This window comes from Lithobates pipiens, unplaced genomic scaffold, assembly GCF_037356315.1.
Source record: "Lithobates pipiens isolate NorthernLeopardFrog02 unplaced genomic scaffold, aLitPip1_a1.2 Scaffold_8, whole genome shotgun sequence".
NCBI classification, from domain to species: Eukaryota; Metazoa; Chordata; class Amphibia; order Anura; family Ranidae; genus Lithobates; species Lithobates pipiens.
The window spans coordinates 536,823,132-536,845,629 of record NW_027507903.1 but is presented as its reverse complement, the minus strand read 5'-3'; the positions used below and the strand labels follow the sequence as shown (position 1 = coordinate 536,845,629).

At 39.1% G+C, this 22,498-nt stretch overlaps 1 protein-coding gene across 31 annotated transcripts in view; it reads left to right on the top strand.

Annotated features, from left to right (window-relative positions):
• Positions 1-21,870, top strand: part of CAMK2B (calcium/calmodulin dependent protein kinase II beta) — a 264,424-nt gene extending 242,554 nt beyond the window's left edge. For 29 of the 31 annotated variants that reach the window (XM_077469600.1, XM_077469603.1, XM_077469599.1 and 26 more), the window contains 3 exons: positions 4,675-4,769; positions 15,714-15,948; positions 19,812-21,870. In XM_077469600.1, the coding sequence (XP_077325726.1) occupies positions 4,675-4,769; positions 15,714-15,946 (328 nt within the window). In that variant the 3' untranslated portion in view covers positions 15,947-15,948; positions 19,812-21,870. The remainder of the gene's footprint in view (positions 1-4,674; positions 4,770-15,713; positions 15,949-19,811) is intronic. The other 2 variants (XM_077469607.1, XM_077469622.1) reach the window with 1 other exon arrangement.
• The last annotated feature ends 628 nt before the right edge of the window (positions 21,871-22,498 follow it).

Genomic DNA, 22,498 nt, shown 5'->3' with positions numbered 1-22,498 from the left:
CATTTAAAGGAGACGCATAGCCAAAGCTCGTTTAGCTGTACTTCTCCTATGGAACACAGGAATTAAATTCGTTTTGCAATCTTGTGACCCGTTTTCTGAAGTCTGCTCTCTGCTGACATCACAGAAGCTGGTCCAGGGCCTGCATCATCCGGACAATGGAAGATAGGATCCACCAGGTCCCTGGATCGACACCCGGCTCAGCCTCTCAGTGAGCCGCTGAAAGCCTGAACTGGCCGCTTTGCCCCCTTCACAGCCCAGCACTCCAGTGGGACAGAGCAGAGCAGAGGAGCAGGGAGCTGCTGATTGACAGTCTACAGCTCTCTGCTCGGGGAGCTGTCAGAACCAAGTGATTGGCCGTGTCTGAATGCTTGGTTCTCAGTGCAGAGGCGATGGTGGACCGATGCTACATCCACCTGGGGCAAACTTGATTCCCATACCTCTTTTTAAATAATTAAACTCTGTACGAAGATGGAATGCATCATCAGCTACTCCAGGTAGATATATGTGATCATGAGCAGACTAGCTGCTTTTCTAAGTTGATTTATGATACTGGATACCAAGAGCTGTTAGCAGATTTTGTAAGGGAAGTTCAAATGTTAATTTAATAACTACAAAAAAATACTTTTTGAACAAGTAACAAAGGAACCAGCTGGGCTATACAATCCCAATTCCAATTAAGTTGAGACATAAAAACAGAATGCAATGATTTGCAAACCTCTTAGACCCATATTTTATTCACAATAGAAAATAAAAACATATCAAATGTTTAAACTGAGAATATGTACAAATTTAAGAAAAAAGTTAAGGTCATTTTGAAATTGATAGCAGCAACATGTCTCCAAAAAGTTGGGACAGGACAACAAAAAGCTGGCAAAATGGTACTAACAAGGAAGAGCTGGAAGAACATTTTGCAACCAGTTACTGGTCAGTATGATTGGGTATAAAAAGAGCATCTTAGAGAGTCTGAGTGTCTCAGAAGTAAAGATGGGCAGAGGTTGACTAATCTGTGAAAAGCTGCGTCTGAAAATTATCTAACAATTTAAGAACAATGTTCCACAATGTAAAATTGCAAAGACTTTAAAAATATCATCATCTACAATACATCACATTATCCGAAAATCCAGAAAATCTGGAGAAATCGTTGTGGACAAGGCGGAATCACAATATCGAATGACCGTGATCCTCTGGCCCTCAGATGCCACTGCATTAAAAACAGGCATGATTCTGTGATAGACATCACTGCATGGGCTCAGGAATATTTCCAAAAATCACTGTATATGAACATGTCTGTTTTTGCCATCTAAAAATGCATGATCCAGAAACACAATCATCTTCTCTGTGCCAAAGCTCATTTAAAATGGTCTATTGCAAACTTGAGAACTGTTCTGTCATTAGACAAATCAAAATGTAAAACATTTTTTTTCCAACCATGGGCACCAGGTCCTCCGTACTAAGGAGGATAGGAACCTTCTGGCTTGTTATCAGAAACATGGATCTCTGTTTTCTCCCAGTGAGAGAAATCCCCACACAGTTAGTTAGCCCCCCCAGGGACGCACTTAACCCTTTGACCGCCCTTGGTGTTAACCCCTTCCCTGCCAGTGTCAGTACAGTAACAGTGCATATTTTAACACTGATCACTGTATTAGTGTCACTGGTCCCCAAAAAAGTGTCTGATAAGTATCCGATATGTCCGCCCTAATGTCACAGTCCCGCTAAAAATCGCCACCATTAGTAGTAAAAAAATTAAAAATTCCATAAAAAATATCCCATCATTTGTAGACGCTATAACTTTTGCACAAAGCAATCAATATACACTTTTCAGGATTTTTTTGAACAAAAATATGTAGCAGAATACATATTGGCCTAAAATGATGAAGAAATTAGATTTTGTTTTAAAAAATGTATTGGATATGTATTATAGCAGAAAGTAAAAATTTGTATTCTTTTTTCAAAATTGTCGCTCTTTTTATTGTTTGTAGCTCAAAAATAAAAACCATCAAATACCACCAAATGAAAGCTCTCTTTGTGGGGGAAAAAAATAAATTTTATTTGGCTACAGCATCGCACGACCGCGCAATTGTCGGTTAAAGTAACGCAGTGCTGTATAGCAAAAAATGCCCTGGTCAGGAAGGGGGTAAAACCTTCCGGGGCTAAACTGGTTAAAAATATTTGGTGCATCTTCAAATAGTTAGAATCCTATATCAGGCAAGGATGGGACAACATTCCTCTCCCAAAATTCCAGCAACTGGTTTCATCAATTCCCAGATGTTTACAGAGTGTTGTTAAAAGAAGAGTGATTAGCTTGTATATGGTATCCCAAAGGATGTGGCTGGTCCCTGCTCCAAAATGGTCACCAATGCTTCACGCAGTGTACCGTCAAATGGGGTCTCAAGGTCTCAAAGTCACGAGGAGGGGGTGGTCATCAAATATCCACGTATTCATGTGTTGAAAACCATATCAGAGAAAACTCTGCATAGTGTGATATCGTCAAGTGATATTTATTTAACCATAACAAAGATTAAAAACACTCAATTTTGTGTAGTGTAAACAGGCTTATAAGGGTGCTAGGAGTAGCGTGATGTTGTTGGTATGGTCCACCTGACTCGTTTCATACTCATGGATGTCATCTTGTGTATACCATATACAAGCTAATCACTACTTGAGAAGTATAAGCCTCTTCAAGTCTGTGAGTTACGGTAAGCCATATTTCTTATTTCTTATGCCCCGTACACATGATCCGAATATTGTACGACCGTTTTCGGTTAATAATCGCAAGTAGAAATTGAATAGCTAAATAAAGTCACGAAAATTCTTGTACGATAGAGAAAAAAATGGTAAGTGATGTCATGTGTTGTAATGTATTTGTATTGTATTTGCGGACGACAACTATACTGACTAAACGATCTGGAATCGTACGAGGAAAATTTCCGTGCATGTCTGAACGAATAATATCGGATGAACGGTCGTGATCAGCTGTCGAAAGTAGTGTGCACACGATCCAAAAATCGTACAATCCTTCCTCAGATGACTGTTTTCGTACGATATTCAGATGCTGTGTATGGGGCATAAGGGTGGTGGTGTTACCAGCTATTTCCTTTTTTTCAGCCCTTTATTCATCACTTGGGTACACTGAAGCAGATATCTGAAAAAAGGAAATAATGGAACTGCGCAATCCTTAATATTTAAATTAAGGTGTGAGTAAACAATAAAGTGCATGTGTGCTCAATGTTGTGCAAAGTATTAACATAAACCCCAACATAGAAAATGCATTAGCGACATATACCCATGCAGTACAAGTAAGACCACATATAAAATAACACCAATTGTTATAAATAAGCACTAATAAATCGATACTGAAATCTCAATGGTACTAGTGCTTCAAAGAAATATGTGCAAAAAAAATACTAAAATAAAAATCAAAAATAAAAAATAAATAAAAATAAAAAACTCGTTAAAAAGTCCAGGTAAGTGAGTACAAAACAAACAAATGTCCACAATGACTTGTCCAAAAATCCAAAACAGGTGTAGTCGTGAAGCAAAAATTAAAGTGCACCACCACCGTGTAGATAACAAATGGCTCCTTACCAGATGCCCCAGTAAGGAGTGCGTATCTTAAAGGTCAAGACAAGGTATGCATCAGACTCAGATCTTCGAAGGATAAGAGACCACTGGTGCCGGACTCAAACGAATTTCAACCAAGAAGCAGATGTTCACCATAAGGAGGAAACAAACAATCTCACGTAAATTCATCCCAAGCATTATTATACTAAACAGACAACCACATAATCGTGATGCGCACGGAAGCCGACATGTGTTGGTTGGCAAACGGATACCAAATATGCTGCAGAAATCTCCCTCTCTCTCTAAGGGAGATTTCTGCAGCATATTTGGTATCCGTTTGCCAACCAACACATGTTTACTCACACCTTAATTTAAATATTAAGGATTGCGCAGTTCCATTATTTCCTTTTTTCAAGTCCTTTTTATATAGCATTTTTTGGTATATATTTTGAATTGCTGCATGACAAAAAAATGTTGTTTGTTTTTTCACTGTAGCGCAGATTTTCTCTTCTTTTTTTGAAGCAGATATCTGCCTTCCATATGGACTATCTCTCTTTTGATTTTTCAATGTCCTAAGTTGATTTTGCCCATACAAGATTCACACCATCACTGGTTTAAAGACATTTTTGATACATCTAATCTTTTTTGTTTACAAACGATTTTTATTTGGTACATAGAGAAAGTACAGGGAGTAAGCATAGATATAATATAATCAATGCAATGTATATCAAAATTGATACATCTAATCTTATTATTTATGTGATTTCTTTTGACCATTTTATTGTTTATCGCATATATATATATATATATATATATATATATATATATATATATATATCCTACACATATATAATTTTAGCGCAGCATCTTTTACATTTATTTTTAGCGTTATAGCGCCTGCAAAGCGCCAGTGTGAAAGAGGGCTAAACATTTGATGTGTTTTCTATTTTCTATTGTGAACACAGCATGGGCTTGTGAGATTTGCAAATCATTGCATTGTGTTTTGTGTAGATTTTACACAGCACCCTAACTGTTTTGGAATTGGGGCTGTATTTATTTATAGTTGGAGAAAACATGCATATTTTTTTAACAAACGAATCCCTTTTTTTCTAGGAAAATTTGTGACCCTGGATTGACTACGTTTGAGCCAGAAGCTCTGGGTAACCTTGTTGAGGGGATAGATTTTCATCGATTTTACTTCGAAAACTGTAAGGAGACAATGCAGGGAGATATCACAATGATGTCACTTTCTGTACCAATAGCAATTATTTTCTGTTTGGTGGGAGTGGGTAAAAATGTAAAAAAAAAAAAAAAAAAAAAAAGGAAAAAAGAAAAGAAAGGCTCCTGTTTACCCGACTGCACTGTCTTTTTACAAAAGTCACTAATTGAATCGTGGTTCTGTGGCTACAAACTAGCAAGTTTATGAAATCCCAAAACAAGCACTGCTACAAACCTCTGTTGCTTCAGTGGAATCTAGGAAGGACACATATTAGTCAGGAGGGACAATAATGTTGAATTCAGAGTTTGGATATTCCATTCTAGATATTTAGGGCTCATTCAAACATGTGTCAATATCATGTGTTTATGCGCCATTTATTCAGCATTTTTAAAGCCACAAACTGTCCTTTAATGCCTGCCATAAATATTACAATGACACCACACAGTGCTGTTCACACAAGTGACATAGCATTGTGTTCCGCTGTGTTGTGTTAAAAAGCAACATGTTTCATGAGTCATCAACGCTTCCATTGATTTCAATGGTGATGCTCTATAAGCCCCGCCTTAACAGCACCTACAGCATTTATGGCGTGTTAGTGATGGGTTTTTAAAGTGTTAGCTGGGCACTGGAAGAAGGGAGGTGGCGGCTTCTGTATACCAGAATGTACAGGGAAATAATAGAGAACTAAGACACTCCAGTCACTTGCTGGTTGTACAGAGCAGCTGTCAGATAACACCATTTGCTTCTGTGTGCAGACAAAAGCATCAAACCAGCCAGCAACGGTGCCAGTGCCAGGTAGGAGCAGAGGCACTGAACATTTTTGGCAAAGCTTTTTACATCAGCAAAACTGAGCTGGACCAGCCCTGTGTCAAAGAAATCAAAGTAAACCAGACCATCTTGCAGAGAATTCACAAAAATGTCTGCTATAGCACCACAACCCAACCTAGCTTGAAAATAGATAATATCCACTGCATCACTTCCCTTTTAACCACTTGCCGGCCACTAACACTACAATTACTGCTAGCAGGTGGCACAGCCAAGCTAAGGATCGTACTGGTACCTAGATCAGGAAATGCACACTGGCATGCCCCCTGGGGTGTGCCAGCTGTGAGTGGCTGGGTTATCATGTGATCGCTATGACATGGCCATCACATAATAACGTGCACACAAAAACTGTCATGAATGACTTCCCTTCATGACAGCATGCTTACCACTGTTTGATTGGCCCACAGCTATCACATGGTACCTGCCAACCTTGTACCATTTGATTAGCTGTAGCCAATCACAGCATCACAATAGCAAGCAAGCTTTCATGAATGAAAACCATTTATGACAGTTAAAACTATTGGTTAGAACCAAGATCATCACTGTTATAAGCAATAATAGTGTAAAAAAAAAAGAATCCCCGATCCCCTCCCCCCTCGAGTAGTACAGTGTCACTATGGTAACACTAAACTACTTTGGCGACAGTATTTAAAAAAAGAATCGTAAATAAAGAAAGAAAATGTTAAAAATTGACAAAATTTACAAAATGTAAGAAAAAAAATTAATAATAAAAAGTTCTATTTAATTCCTCATTTTCCAAAAAGCTTTGGCAACATTTTTTTACAAAACTCGCCATGCCTCTTACTAAATACCTTGAACTATCTACTTTCCAAAAAGGGGTAATTTGGGGAGTGCTTGTGCTGTCCTGACATTTTAGGCCTTCAAGAAATGAGGTCATCAGTACACTGGGACAATTTTCAAATATACATATATATATATATATATATATATATATATATATATATATATATACCACAGTTTGTAGACTTGTATTTTTTGTAGCTTGTATAACTTTCAAACAGAATATATTATATACGTCTTATTTTTACCAAAGAAATGTAGCAGACTATATTTTGGTCTAAATTTATGAAGAAAAATGATTTGTTTAGCAAATTTTATACTAGAAAATGTTTTTTTTTTTTTTTAATTTTCAATATTTTTCCGTTTATAATATTGCAAAAAATAAAAAACCCAGAAGAATTTACCCCCTTAATGACCAGGCCATTTTTTGCAATACGGCACTACATCGCTTTAACTGACAATTAGTGGGGTCGTGCAATGCTTTACCCAAACAAAATTGAGGTCCTTTTATCCCCACAAATAGAGCTTTCTTTTGGTGGTATTTGATCATGTGGTTTTTATTTTTTGCGCTATAAAAAAAACAGACAATTTTGAAAAAAAATATATATTTTTTACTTTTTGCTATAGAAAATATAAAAAAAAAAAAAAAATTAAAAAAAAAACTAATTTCTTCATCAGAAACGGTGTGGTCCAATCTATCCTGTGACACCTTGCAGGTATAGGCACCTCATCTCCGAATTCATATAAGAATTTTAAAGCAGGGAAGGGGGAAAAAAGGGGAAAGCAAGAGGAGATTTTTGAACGGTGCAAATATGAATGCTGATGCAATAAAGTATAATAAAAATTCATTTATTTATCTACATAAAAAGCACCATATTATTGTGTGTGGTGCCAGCAAATACAAAGAACAAAATACGCATTTGTTACTCGACTGAAGGGATCCCGGCAAAGCAAGTTGATGAGCCAATAGCACTCGTTCCCAACATGTTTCGCAACAAGCTTCTTCAGGGGAATGTGCAACTAACAATAAACATAATATAAAATTAGTGTACAATGTAACATCAGTTATGTAATCACAACAATACACAAAAGTCATAATCATGTATTTCAACCCAAGCATGTATGATCTTAAACGGAATGGCGCTTACCACCCAACAAATAGCAACCGCACACCAGGAGCCACCACTTGATGTAAAAAACGTGCAGACAATCAGTGTGGTGGCTCCTGGTGTGCGGTTGCTATTTGTTGGGTGGTAAGCGCCATTCCGTTTAAGATCATACATGCTTGGGTTGAAATACATGATTATGACTTTTGTGTATTGTTGTGATTACATAACTGATGTTACATTGTACACTAATTTTATATTATGTTTATTGTTAGTTGCACATTCCCCTGAAGAAGCTTGTTGCGAAACATGTTGGGAACGAGTGCTATTGGCTCATCAACTTGCTTTGCCGGGATCCCTTCAGTCGAGTAACAAATGCGTATTTTGTTCTTTGTATTTGCTGGCACCACACACAATAATATGGTGCTTTTTATGTAGATAAATAAATGAATTTTTATTATACTTTATTGCATCAGCATTCATATTTGCACCGTTCAAAAATCTCCTCTTGCTTTCCCCTTTTTTCCCCCTTCCCTGCTTTGAAATTCTTAAATTTCTTCATCAGTTTAAGCCAATATGTATTATTCTGCACAAAAATTGCAATAAACGTATATTGATTGGTTTGAGCAAAAGTTATAGGGTCTACAAAATAAGAGATACATTTATGGCATTTTTATTATTATTTTTTTTTTTTTACTGGCAGTGATCAGTGATTTTTAGTGGGACTGCGACATTGCAATGGCAGGTTGGACACTTTTGACACTTTTTTGGGACCAGTGACATTATTACAGTGATCAGAGATAAAAATAGCCACTGATCACTGTATAAATGACATTGGCAGGGAAGGGGTTAACAAAAAGAGGCAATCAAGGGATTAAGTGTTCCCTAGGGAAGTGTTTCTAACACTTCCCTAGGGAACTGTGGGGGGAGTGGACTGACTGGAGGAGAGAGATCGCTGTTCCTGATCACTAGGAACAGATGATCTCTCTCTACTCCCCTGACAGAACAGGGATCTGTTTGTTTACATTGACAGATCCCTGTTCTGGCTCTCTGTGGAGCATTCGTGGATGGCCATCGTGGCCACCGCCCATGCGCATCGGCTCTGACTATAATTGCTATAGCCATTAAAGGGACCGCCTTTAATGGTGCGGTGATCTGCGCAGCTGAGCCAACCTGCCGCAGTATAACTGCAGAGGCTGGTCGACAAGCGGTTAAAGAGGAGCTCCAGTCTCCCTAAGAAAAATTTAAAAGTCAGCAGCTACAAATACTGCCTCTCGGAGGTCAAGTGGTTAGGTGCAACACTCTAGAAAAACAAAACTTCCATGGGCATCAAGCATACGTGAAGCTTTTTTCAGAGCAAGAAAAACACATTGTAAACACGTCATAAATGCTGTAGAATTGTTAATGAGCATTGCTTCATTCTTCTTGATCAGCACATATGTGAACAGGCTGAAGCCCACGTGAAAGAGTCTTTAAGGCTAGGTTCACATCTGTGCAGATGGTTGCGGCTGTGGGAACAGGTACAACCACCCGCACATAAAAACGGAGGAGCGTTGTGCGGGTGCCATTAATACTAACGGCACCCGCACGCACTGGAAATAACACCAGCGCTAGGAACCACACTGCACTTGCGGTTCCTGGTCAAGCTGCAATTTCTGGAATGTTGCAGGAACCTTTCTTCTGCATTTCATGGGGCACGCCAACCCATTCAAATGAAAGAGCTGCAGTGCCCATGCAAATCTGCCCGCAGAGCCACACAGATGTGAACCTAGCCTAAAGGAGACAATAACTGGCTCTAGTGTATTCAGGAGAAATGGTGAAAAAGTTTCTAAATACAGTAATTTTTACCATGCCCATTTTATTATTAGCATGATAAAATACCATATTTTCAAATTCTTGTTTGACATAGAATCCTCTCCACGTCAAAATGTTCTTACTACAACCATGGCTACCATTTCTGTTGTAAACATTATTAGCTGTCAGTGTGTCATTCCAGGTTTATACTGGTTACCTGACTACCAGTTTCTAGGAACATTCTCAGATATATCATTTTGAGAACACAGAACAGCTGCCCGTACCAGGGAATCTTAAGATGTCAGGTTTAAAGTCAGTAAGAAAAACACCTGTGAGGCAGGGCTGTCTTAATGCATGGGCACCCCTGGGCAGTACCCAGGGACCCAGGTGCATAGAGGCCCCATGATAATCTGGCATTACATCATACTTGCCAACTGTCCCGGATTTGACAGGACAGTTATGCTTTTTACTAAGCTGTCCCAGGATGGCCGTGTCCCAGGCAGCATCCCAGGAACCTGTACTGTGCCCTCCTGATCCCAGTATTGTGTCCCCCTGACTCCTACTGTATTGTGCCCTTCTGCCTCCCGTACTGTGCTTTGTGTTCATTAGTCTTTGATATTTGGCATGTTTCCTTACTGTTTAAATTAAATTTCACTGAAAGTACTAATAAATATATGTTTAATTCTATCAACTATTTATAATTAAATTCTTGAGAGTATGTGCGTAAATTGGGGCAGCCTGGTAGGGGGCCCAAGTGCATTACTTTGCCCAGGGGCCCATGATGCTATTAAGACGGCCCTGCTGTAAGGTAAGGTTTAAATGGAAGTATCCATTCCCTGACTAATATCCCAAATACACCGTGGAAGAAGTATGTAAACAGAAAATTGATTTACCCTGTGATAGAGCTTTTTTAATCTGTTGATAATTGTCTTGTAAAAAAGTTTCTCAAGAAGATTCTCACTATGAAACCATAAAGGGTCACAAATAGTGAATTATCATAGTTATACGTTGACTGCATTTGTCCTTATATTTGGGCACTGTATTACCATTTCTATTGCACTTGCTAGTGGCAAAGAAGCAAATTACGGCAATAAGAATATGCATATATAGATTGTATGTTTTGTCTTAATCACCCAGTCACTGCAGGGAATCAACATACACGTACACAAGACAAACCAAAAACACCATCCACACTCAATCCCAGGACTTCCTCAAACAACAGAACTATGGTAGGCAATGGTTTCAGCGATGCAGCCCTCCCCAGACTGGGTGGTCCTTTCAAACACTGTAAAAATATACACAAGAGGGCTCAAACACCTAGTGCATTACCACAAAAAAAAAACATTTATTGAAAGCACACAACAGTGTTATACTCACAAAATAGGAATAAAATCAAGCCTGTCATATACAACACTCCAACTGGTGAGGTGGGTGACTCTACAGCCACACGGTGGAAAGCTTACACTTTTTGGGGGACAAAGCCCCTTCCCCAGAGCTAGCCGACAGTGTGACTGTAGTCACCAACCTCACTTATTGAAGCGCTGTATATGACAAGCTTGATTTTTTGCTACTTTGTGAGTATAACACTAGTGTGTACTTTTAATAAATGTTTTTTTTGTGGTAATGTAGTTTGTGGTTTTGTGGTAATGCACTAGGCATTTGCGTCCTCTTATGTATATTTATACACAGAATTAAAGCTGGCCATAGATGGATAGAAATTTGCCTGGTTCAGCAAGAACTGCCCGAATTCCATCCATCTATGTCCATTCTCGTTCATGTGAAGTCGATATAATGATCAACTTCTCATGAACAAGCTTGTTGTAAAATGTTGGTTCTATCAGCACAATACAGCCAATCGGTTGCAGCATTGATCAGTGTATTCTGATGGCAGGGGAGCAGGGAAGAGTCCGGCATCCACCTTGAATGGCCAGCAGGCTAAACGATAAAACAGAGCCATGCATGGCCAGCTTAACCTGTATGTAATATTTCTCTCCTTGTATACTAAACTGCGCTTTCATTTTAATAAAGGACAAACATCTAGAAAATTAAAAGCCTTTTCACCAAAGGCACAAGGCTAATTCCAGATTTTAGTGAACTTTAAATACTTTGTGTAGCACTTACCCCCCCAAAGGCCGCTGGATTTGCCCAGGTTCTTTCCTATTCAGGTTGACAGGCACATATTAAACAGTTCACTCACTCAGAAAACAGCCCACGGGTGTCTTTTTGGGGTTTATTGCTGTAGAAGGAGAACAAAAGGGAATGGGATACTCCAAAATGCCTGAATGCCAATTTAAGCTGAGGACACGTCTCTCTATAGCAACAGTTCACTCTGTATTGTAAAACAGAGCAGCCTAAAACCCTTGCAGCTGAGAACCATGAACAATCATGAACAAGTTCAGGGCTAAATGGAACAGTTACCATCCACAGCAGGGGACCATGGATACTGCAGCTCAGTAATCAAGCTCTTCCCACAGACCCGGGAGAGTGATCCAGAATTTGAGGCTCCCATTTGAGCCCCTGAAGCATCAGCAGTCAATTCTTGGATATGTAAAACCAGGCACACACTTACTCCTCTGCCCAGGCTTCACGCTATTTAACCCCTCCTCTGACCACCTACTGGGCACACCTCCCCAGTAGGGATGGGCTTTATGTTCTGGTCGAACATGAGTTCGACTTGAACATTGGCTGTTTGCTGAATAGCAAACAATTTGGGGTGTTCGTGGCAAATTAGAAAGCCATGGAACACCCTTTAAAAGTCTATGGGAGAAATCAAAAATACTATTTTTAAAGGTTAATATGCAATTTATTGTCATAAAAAGTGTTTGGGGACCCGGGTCCTGCCTGAGGGGACATGTATCAATGCAAAAAAAAGTTTTAAAAAATGGCAGTTTTTTCGGGAGCAGTGATTTTAATAATGCTTAAAGTGAAAAAAAAAAGTGTAATATTCCTTTAAATTTCATACCTGGGGGTGTCTATAGTATGCCTGTAAAGTGGCAGATTGGATTTAAAGGCGAACTACCCCTGTAGGGGTGAATTTTTTTGGTGAGTGGGGTACCTTGCGGGGGAGCACGGAAGTCACTTTGAAGATCACACAAGAAGCACAAAAGTCACTTTATGAACATTTAATGTTGAATTTGCACTATTGAAGACTTTTTGGAGAGTTGGACTTTTATTTTTATTTTTATTTTATTAATTTTTTTTTTTTGTTTGTTTGTTTTTTTTATCATTTTACTAAGGGTCACTATAACACATTTTTTATTTGTATCATTTTTTTCATAGATGCTTTGCTAGTACATATGTTTGGAATTTTTTGTTTTTGAATTTGAATTGTGTCATCTGATTCTGTATTTTCAATTGCACGTCTCACTTACACATATACTTATTAGAGTTTGTTTTATATATTCATATATTTTTTAGATTCATATATATTTTTTTCACATGTAGTATTTGGAGTAGATTTTTATACTTTTCTTTTCCCAGCCGACAGATCGGTGGGTTTATCATAATGTGGCACTAATGCGATTTTAAGGAAAAGTCGCACTCAGTACAAGTTTTTCTATATTAATCTGGTGTTTTTTCACAGAATTTATATATGATTTGTTTAAGATTATACTAAGTTCTCAGGATAAGGTCCTAAATTATTACACTGCTTATTGTCACATTGGAGTCGCAGTAGGGAATCTGTGCGATTGTATGTCACCTCTGGAAGTAGCCTCTTGTATGTGTCTTTTTTTGGGCTTGGATTGAAATAAGTGGACTTTCCTTAGGGAGGCTTCATTTTTATTTAGGTACGATTACACATATGAATACTATTACTGGTGAGATAGATTACTCCTATTTTTTCTTGGCATTTCTCATTTTCTCTTTTTCATTTGTTTCATCAATAAGAGTCAATATTTGTTTATGTTAAATAGGTAGCGCCAGTTACCCCGGTTATTAGATTCTTTTTACTGGCAGAAGAACCCCTAGTGGGGATTTTCTTTTTGTGGGGGGCAGCAACCTATAATTATTTACACATAGAGTACCCATCCTGGATTTGTTGTTTTTTTGTCTGTCTAGTACCCAGTGTTGACCAGCGCGGTTTTATCTTTATAATCTGTAAAGTGGCGCATGTTTCCTGTGTTTAGAACAGTCTGACAGCAAAATTACATTTCTAAAGGATAAAAAGCATTTTTTTTTTTTTGCATTGATACATGTCCCCTGGGGCAGGCCCCAGGTCACCAAACACTTTTTAAGACAATACCATGCATGTAAGCCTTTAAAATTAGCACTTTTGATTTTTCATGTTTGTGTCCCATAGACTTTAATAGTGTTCTCGTGTTCGAACACATTTTTTGCCTGTTCGCATGTTCTGGTATGAACCAAATGGAGGGGGGGGGATGGGGGGGTTCAGCCCATCCCTACTCCCCAGGTATTGGTCAGAGGGTAGTAAATATTTAAGCTGAGGATTTCTATCTTCCCACCCCAATCCCACAGTTTGTGGAGCCACAGCAGACCAAAGCAGACAATTCAACTCTGATTACAGAGAAAACCAAAAACGAAATGACCCTATCAACCTAACTAGAAGGGTAGTGCATTTAGACCAAGCTGGTCCAAAAAATTTCTTATACTAACACATGCAGCAGCTGTGTGCGCTGTATAAACTGTATGTATCATCAGCTACATACAGTATACAGCAGTGTAGCATAGGGATCTGAACTTTCTGTCCCACTCCCGGGAACAAAATAGAATCAGGCTGAGCACTGGAAGCTATTCACAGGAAGCTTTGTATTTTACAAATGAATACGTGGTTTCCTCCTATTGGCTGAGGTGGAGATCGTGGCATCATGCCTTTCATCCTCGGCCAATCAGAGGAAACCTTGTATTCATTAATAAATACAAAGCCACTTGTGAATGACTGAGCAGTTCTCAATGTGACTCAATTTTGATCTGGGAGCAGAACAGAAAGTTCCCATCCCGCTGGTGCTACATACAGTTTATACAGAGCACACTGAGGCTGTATGTGACCAGCTTGGTCCAAATTAACTATTTAAAGTCCGCTAAAACTTGGAGTTAGGCTTTAAGGCAGGCAAGTCAGCCTAACTAAAACATGGGCGAAATGATAAGGGGCCAAACTTACCTCAAAAAATATGGAACCTTATGAACTGCAATTTTTAATTCATAAATATTTAGTTACAGGTTTGGTGTAATAAATTAGTCTATATGTATTAAACCCGATAAAAGGGCCAAAAAACTTCACAAATGTGTGCAATTAACCCAAATGACCTATACTTTTTTTCACTCCTTAATGTTTCAAGGGACACAAGATTAAATATGGCTATAAACATTCAAGACCTTTTTACAAATAACAAGTATGCTCAGATTACTTAAGTATGCATGTTAATGTATATGGAAAAGAGGAAGGGGATCATAGAGATACCACCATGCAAGTGGGCTTGTAAGGCTTGACCCCACCCCCGCTCCCTCCTCACTGGCTTTGATTGAAAGCATCGGGAGTCAATGGCTCCTAGGGCCTTCTCTCAGGCAATGAGGAGGCAGAGACCTGGGAGAGCAGCTGCTCTTAATCATCAAGATCAAGATCAGGCTCGGTCAAGTATTAGGAGGGGCTGACAGGAGAACTGCATAATGAAGGTTTTTTACCTTCATGTATCTAATGCATGAAGGTAAAAAACTTTCAACCTTTAGAACCACTTTAAAGTAGAACTAAAAGCTTTTAAATAGAGTAAGGAAGGGTTATAACCCCTGTCAGGTATTCTAATCCATGTCTAATCTTCTGTCCAAAACTAAAAATAAAGTTTTGAGAATTACTGGAATAATGGTTTCTGTTTTTTTTTTTTTTTGGTACTCCTATATAGAAAGACCATCACCATGCTGCCAAAAAACAGTGATAAGGTGATGATAATATTTCTGTTAGTACTAGAGGGCTGTATATAGACCAAACAGCATCAGACATACCTCATTAAAAACAACATAAAAACACCCTGTGCTATACAGGAATTATTTAGACTTCATGCACATGGACAAAGAAAAGAGAAAAATTGGGTAGTAAGTTTATAAAATATAGCATAAAATATTTGGCGCTTATCTACACTGTATGTGTCTGTACTTGTCTGTATGTGAAAGTGTCAATTGTCTCTGCATTGGCATTTACCCACGCTTTAAACGCCAATGCAGAAGCGATCAGCGTTTAAATGAGTACAGCCATTACACCCAATCACCTGAACTGGCACATGTACACAGCACCTGAAGGGAACATGAAAGCTCCGGTGCTTTTACACTAGAGAGCTTTGCAACTGCTAGATGTCTGTGTACATGAGGCCTTATACTTATGGAACCATTTTATTGATTTTGATGTTTTATTTTATATTTCTCTTTAAAACCCCCAAAAAAATCTTCATTGTGTTTAGTGCTGTCTAAGAACAACAAGCCAATCCATACGACCATCTTGAATCCTCACGTCCATGTGGTGGGAGAGGATGCTGCCTGTATCGCCTACATACGCCTGACACAATACATCGATACACAGGGTCGACCTCGTACCAGCCAGTCTGAAGAAACCCGAGTTTGGCATCGCCGTGATGGCAAGTGGCAAAATGTCCACTTCCACTGCTCAGGGGCCCCTGTGGCACCCCTCCAGTGACAGTAAGATATTGCAAATTTTTCTATTGTTTGCTTGTTTCAGTGCAAAGTGACTCCCAATGACACACCCTTTAACAAGGACTTCTCACTAATATACACTCTTTCACCACTTCCCCACTCCTTCATCCCCTTAATAGGCTACTATAACAGACTGGTTTCGAGGTATGGGGCAGCAGGTCACCTCACCCATGTGACAGTTCTTGGGCCTGAGTGGCTAAACGTCAGACCCAAGTACTGTCACATGGAAGGGGGTTAGGGTCCACATCCACCTGCTTAAGTTCTGACACCAAAGTTTTCCCAGGGAGGACTTCTTCTGCAATGTAAAGGTGGCTAAAGAGTGGGAATAGGTGAATAATGTTGTTTAAAAGTGTATGTAAACCTGATTCATGAAATTTGACCTAGACACATCTATCTTTAGTGTGTACTTATCTCTCTCCAAAGTCCTGAGTCCATGTCTTTCTGCTTTTTCTTACCTCTGTTATCAGCATAACTTCTGACAAGTTCTCTGAGACAGGAGATAAAACCAGCCTGAGATTTGTGTGGAGTAGGTGCTATAAATAAATTAGTAGAGAGCTTGTCTTGTCTTGTCACAGCTCTGAAAGTATCTTCATTCTTCTGCCTATTTGGATGGGGGTGCCTTTCCTCCAATCAGCTGTCACACAGTGTAAACCCAGACACCACTCCTACTGCAGAATGAGGAAGTAAAAATTCTTACCCGATGTAAGAATTTTAAAGAATATAGCAAGAAGACAGCAGATATACATGTAAAACTTATGTAGGGAGATTTGCTTTATCTCTGTGTATCATCTGAGGCTGTTCACTTCACTGGGTATAGGAGAGGGGTTACATCCACTTTAAGTGTAAAATAAAATCAGGGTATGAGATCAAAAGAGACGTTGCTGAGATGTTGTGCTAAAAATTTTTGCATGCATTTATAGACAATAACAGATAAAAGAGAAACCCCTCCAAAAAGCCAGAAACGTTGCTTAGATGCTTTGGTTCAAAAATATACTTATTACATATAGCAACCAAAATACACTGGGCTGATTTACTAAAACTGCAAACATTTGCTAAATCTGGTACAGATCTGTGTAGAAACCAGAAATCAGCTTCCGGGTTTTTTTTTGTCAAAGCTTAATGAAACAAGCTGAAATTAGCCCAGGTTCACGCTGAGCTGTGAGGACTCGCATGATTTCACTCCCGCATGTCAGTCCTGATTTCGGCCGCGATTTCAGAGACATCTGTGCAGTTTTCTGCACAGATGTCAATGTAAATCACAGCTTGAAATCCCAAAAAGTAGTACAGAAACTACTTTTGAAATCGGTGCATGCCGCAAATGCAGCATCGCACAGATTAGGATGGTGCCATTACCGGCAATTGCTGCCAATTTGACATGTCAAATCGCATGTCAAATCATTCCAATGTAAACCAGGGCTAAGAAACGGATTGGCTACCGTGCATAGCTGCAGCAGATTTTGGATTTGTTACTATGGATAACTATGCTTCTTCATTAATACTAGTCTGTGAGCATTAGCAAATCAGTAAAGGTAAGAATATGCAAACACTTTTCTTCAGTCAGATTTATATCAGTGACAAATACTGTACATTAAAGCATATTTAAACCCCAAACAAAAATGTAATATATTGTTGCCTTTCAATCATTAAATATGGCGGCTGCATCCATTTTCTCCTAGTGATCTAGTCAGTAAAACACTTCCCTGTCTTAAGCCCAGTACACACTATAACGAAATCGCCAAACATTTTAGTCCGAGGAACGATCGTATGATTTTCTGATAGTGTGTGCACAACTTTCGACAGCCAATTTTGACCTTCTGAACAAAAATTTTCAAAGGGACAAATTCTTTCTCATACGGGAACAGAACAAATGATTTTCGTTTAATGTGTACCGTTTTGGTATGATTTTCATACGAGAACTATCAGAAATGAAAGACTTTGCATGATCAAAAGCAAGTAACAAAACAAAAGCCTTTTTTGTACGAGAAGTTTGTACATTATTTCTATCCTCAGATCCAATTTGCTGTGAATCAAGGAAAACTGTCCAATTGTTGATTTTCTAATAGTGTGTAGAGGGCTTTAGAGTGGATCCAAGTTCTGGAGGAGCAACAGAGCTGTCCTTGGCTAGCAGCATTGTCTACATATGTAGAGGGTAGTGTATGGCTGGCCATACACTGATTTTTTTTTTTGTTTAGCCTGTAGACTGAATAAAAAAAAACAGATTTCATCTATGCTATATGTTATGGATGCATGATTCTATCTAACAGACTGTTATTGGCAGCAGCTGTCAGAATACCCAGAGGCTGTATATGAGCGAATGCAGCCACTGATACAGCTACTGGTTCAGCCAATTGTCTGCCCAGCTCCTTTCATTTTTCAATCGAAGGATGTCAGGCGAGATGGGGCCACAGGGTCACCCAGAAAGTACATTTTAATCGGTTCATTTGGAACCAGTTCATGGCCAACTTTAGATGCATAGGCATATTTAGATGGAATTGACTAATAAATAAGCTAACACTTCAAGTGGTTACAGCATATTGTCGCTTCATGGTGTGGCAGTTTTAGCTTGGCACCATCTGTCAAACGCCACTGATAATATGAGGTCTTTACTGCAACCATATGCCAATACTGGCTGTGGTGGTTATGGTGCTGTGGTTCAATGTAATATCCATATTGGGATTGAGAAATAAATAGCATTTAGGAGCTGACAGTATTTACATACCTGTATACCAGCTCAAAAGCACCTCTGAGAAAGCAATCCTCCAGGAATCAGTTTTTAGAGGGTTATTAGAGCCTGTTGCACATGCAGCTCTTACTATCTGGATCACCAGGTTAAAACAAAAAAAAAAACATACAAATAAAAAAACGAGTGCAGCCCACATTTAAAGAGGAACTAAGCAATGGTCTGACATCTCGCAGGCATATCTTCTCCCCAGCTTATTCTGGATGACAGGTCTTTATCCATTTTAATTATGTGGCGTGGAATGACATCTTCTGGCACACAGGCACCATGCTAAGAATGTATCCCTGAGCTGCGGGTATGCAGCTCAGTGTACATTGTAAACAAGCCTGCAAACTGGCAGGTAAAATTATTTTATTGCAGAAGAGACACAGGGGTTGATTTACTAAGGCTACTTTCACACTGGGGCTGTGCCACGTTAGCGGTAAAGCATCACTCATTTTAGCATTGCATTTTGGCTGCTAGCGAGGCACATTTAACCCACACTAGTGGCCAAAGAAAGGGCTAAAACCACCCGTGTTGCGATGTTTCGGAAGGGCTGCCCATGCATTTATACAGCGCTCCCAAACTACCCCAAAGATGCTGCTTGCAGGACTTTTTGTAACGTCCCGCGAGCACACCGCCCCAGTGTGAAAGCACTTGGCTTTCACACTGCAGCGGCATGGGAGGCGGTTTTCAAGCGATTTTGCAGGTGCTATTTTTAGCACTAAAACGCCTAAAAAACACCTTCAGTGTGTAAGTAGCCTAAAAATGGAGAGTGCAAAATCTGGTGCAGCTGTGCATAAAAAACAATCAGCTTCCAGGTTTTCTGTCAAAGCTTCATCTTTTATCTTTTAAGCATATCTTCTACCATAAATAGCCTCTCAGCTCACAGTTTGTTGTTTTGTACCTTTAATTCTGCTTTAGGGATTTGTGAGCTGCAATATACAACATTTTTTCTTTTGGATTTAAACTATGAATAAAAATGGACAGAGGAATTTAGCTTCAAAACAGAGCTAGTTGGGAGCTATCACATCACAGCTTTAAGTCAAAATGTCAAAAATCTAATAGATGTGTCTACTACCTAATTCTTTATATCTGATCAAAGATGACTTTATCTCTTTTTACACAGCCTCCAGTAATGCCCTCCTGGCTTCACCAGAAAAGAGGAAGTGCCAGAGACTTTTGGCTCCGCCGCTCACAGAGTTCCAGCGGCGAGGAAAAGCACGTGACCGCATGCTTGTGCCGTTCCCTCTCATCCCTCCTCCCCCTCAACCCCTCCAAATCCAGACTCTTCTATTCTTGTGGCCCTCAATCCCCTCCCCCCATGTGCACACATACCCCAGACATCCACTGCCTGGACTCATGAAATGTTTGCAAGAGGACAAGAAAATGTTGTAGGAAAAAAGCCTCCTTTGTATGTTTCCCTTCTGAACTTCTAAGCATTCTTACCCCTTCCAAGCTGGGGAAGGGAAAGCTGAAACCTGTATGACCCCTATCATGCTACAGGGGTAAGTGCATCTATTGACTTGTTGCAGAGAGAAAAATTTGACCTTCAGCCTTCTTCCCTCTGGTCTTTTTGGCTTTATTTGGGGGGTTGTGGAGGGGTGGAGGGATCATCTGAAATATCGAGGGGCTGGGGGGAGAGAACTGTAACCTTCCCGTGGAGCTGTTCCTTCCCGTGTGTTTGCGCGTCCAACGTGAAATGAGTCGTCCAAACAGAACAAAGAGAAAACAAAAAAGGTACTTTAAAAAACACAAAAAAAATTTAAAAGACATAAAATAAAAAAATATATATATTTTTTGTTTTTATTTCCGCAAAGCAGTTCTCCCAGGGGCCCCCACTGCTACCTGTTTCTGTTTTCATTTGCTTTAGGAATGCAAAAATTATTTATATATATATATATATATATATATATATATATATATATATATATATATATATATATATATATATATAGATATATTTATTTAGATCGAAAGAAGAAAAATATATATATTTATATATATTTAAGAAGCGACCCAGCTCCAACAAACCCACACCCTGTAAATAATGGTCTTATCCATTGTCTGCAGTGGGAGAGCCAGTCCCAAAGCATGGCCAGCATTTTTTGGAGTGTGCTTAAAGTCTGTCATTTCTCAGTGAGTACGATTCTCCTCTGACATGTGGGGTCTGTGCACAGAATCCATGACGCCGCTTGGATCTTCTGAGATCGGATATATCACAGGGATTCTTCTTATAGATTTCCTTTGAAGTAGCTTAGGTTTTCATTCAGTGGTCCTCAAGATGATGTTTTTTCTGAATTCTAGTTACTATTGAGATATCCATTATTTTGTAGTCTATGACATTTTTTGCAGAAGGTTTAGGGTTTATAGGATTTTCTGTGTTTGTAGGGCGGCAATGTATGATCCAAGGATAATATAAGTCCAGTGTAAAGGACTGAATCTTCCAGGATGCAAAAGTTTCCCTTAAAGTGGATCTACTTCACATTGGAGGTGGCCCTTTTCGTGACTTGAGCTACTTTTCAGAAGAACGCAGGAAACTGATTATAATTCACTAGGATCTAGTGTGACTAATTCTACAAAGGATGAGCTTTGGTTCTGCACAGAAAATGGCTACTTTCACTGTGTTGAGATGACTGATCCTCTTTGAATACACTGGGAAAAAAGCAGCAACCAAAATCTTCAGGGATTGAGGGAAAGCAGAAATCCAATTATTGCTATTGTGCCTGATCTTCATTGCCAGGACAAACTCTTCTGCGCATCCCTAACCGAATAGGCAAGGAGCATATGTGTAACACTCCTTCCTCGAATGCCAATTTTACACAAGTTTACAGGGTTCAGAGCAGTGACCCCAAGGGAGAGGAGAGGCGAATCTCCAGCCTGACTTGTTTTCATTTGTTGCTGTTTAATTTTCTGCATGCCCTTTTAAACAGAAATCCTATAAATACATATATATATACATAAATCTATATATAAGAGAAACAAGAGGACAGCTTGTTCGTTTTCTGAATGCCAGTGGGGTTCTTTTGCTGCTGTCTTCCTTTATATTTCTGTTTTCTCGTCTCTTTCTCACAATTTTTTTCTGAGCCTTGTAAGTGTCAAAGCAAGAGGATAAAGACAAACAGAAAAAAAAATCTTCCTCTTGATTTGTTTCAGAATATTGCAAATTAAAAAAGAAAAAACATAAATATGTCTGGTCTGGTCTATGCTCACAAACATTTTCTTCAGCCCTACTTCAATCCTCTCTGTTTAAAAAAGGAATTATTTAAGAGAGGAGCTAGGGAACAATACATATAGTAACTTCAACACTATATAAAGTTTTACTCTCATTTGCCTAGGTTACTTTAAATTAAAAAGACAACAAGCATTCAAGCAGATCTTACATTCACACCCAAGAAAAATGATTGTTGATAAGTTGATGTGGGTTATTGTGGTCTGTCCATCTTCCGCCTTTTTTTCCTATAACAGCCTACATCAATCAAGGAATTAAAAAAAAATCCCAAAGCAAACTTGTGAAGCTTTTGAAACATTACAACACCAAACCTCCTGTTGGCCAATCTGCAGCCCAAGAGCCCTTTGGTACTTGATGCGGCCCTCAAACCTGAGAAGTAAGTATTGAGAGCGCCAATTTGAAAATGTAAAGGCAATGATCTTTACCAGTCTCTCATAACATGTTCCATCTCTGCAGTGCGTGAATATGAATATGTGAATGAATGTGGTCTCAGCCAGAGCTGCAACATCACTGGCTGAGGCCACATTTATTCACATATTCATGCACTGGGTCAGTGACCGGTGTTCCTTCCTTTCTCTGTTGAT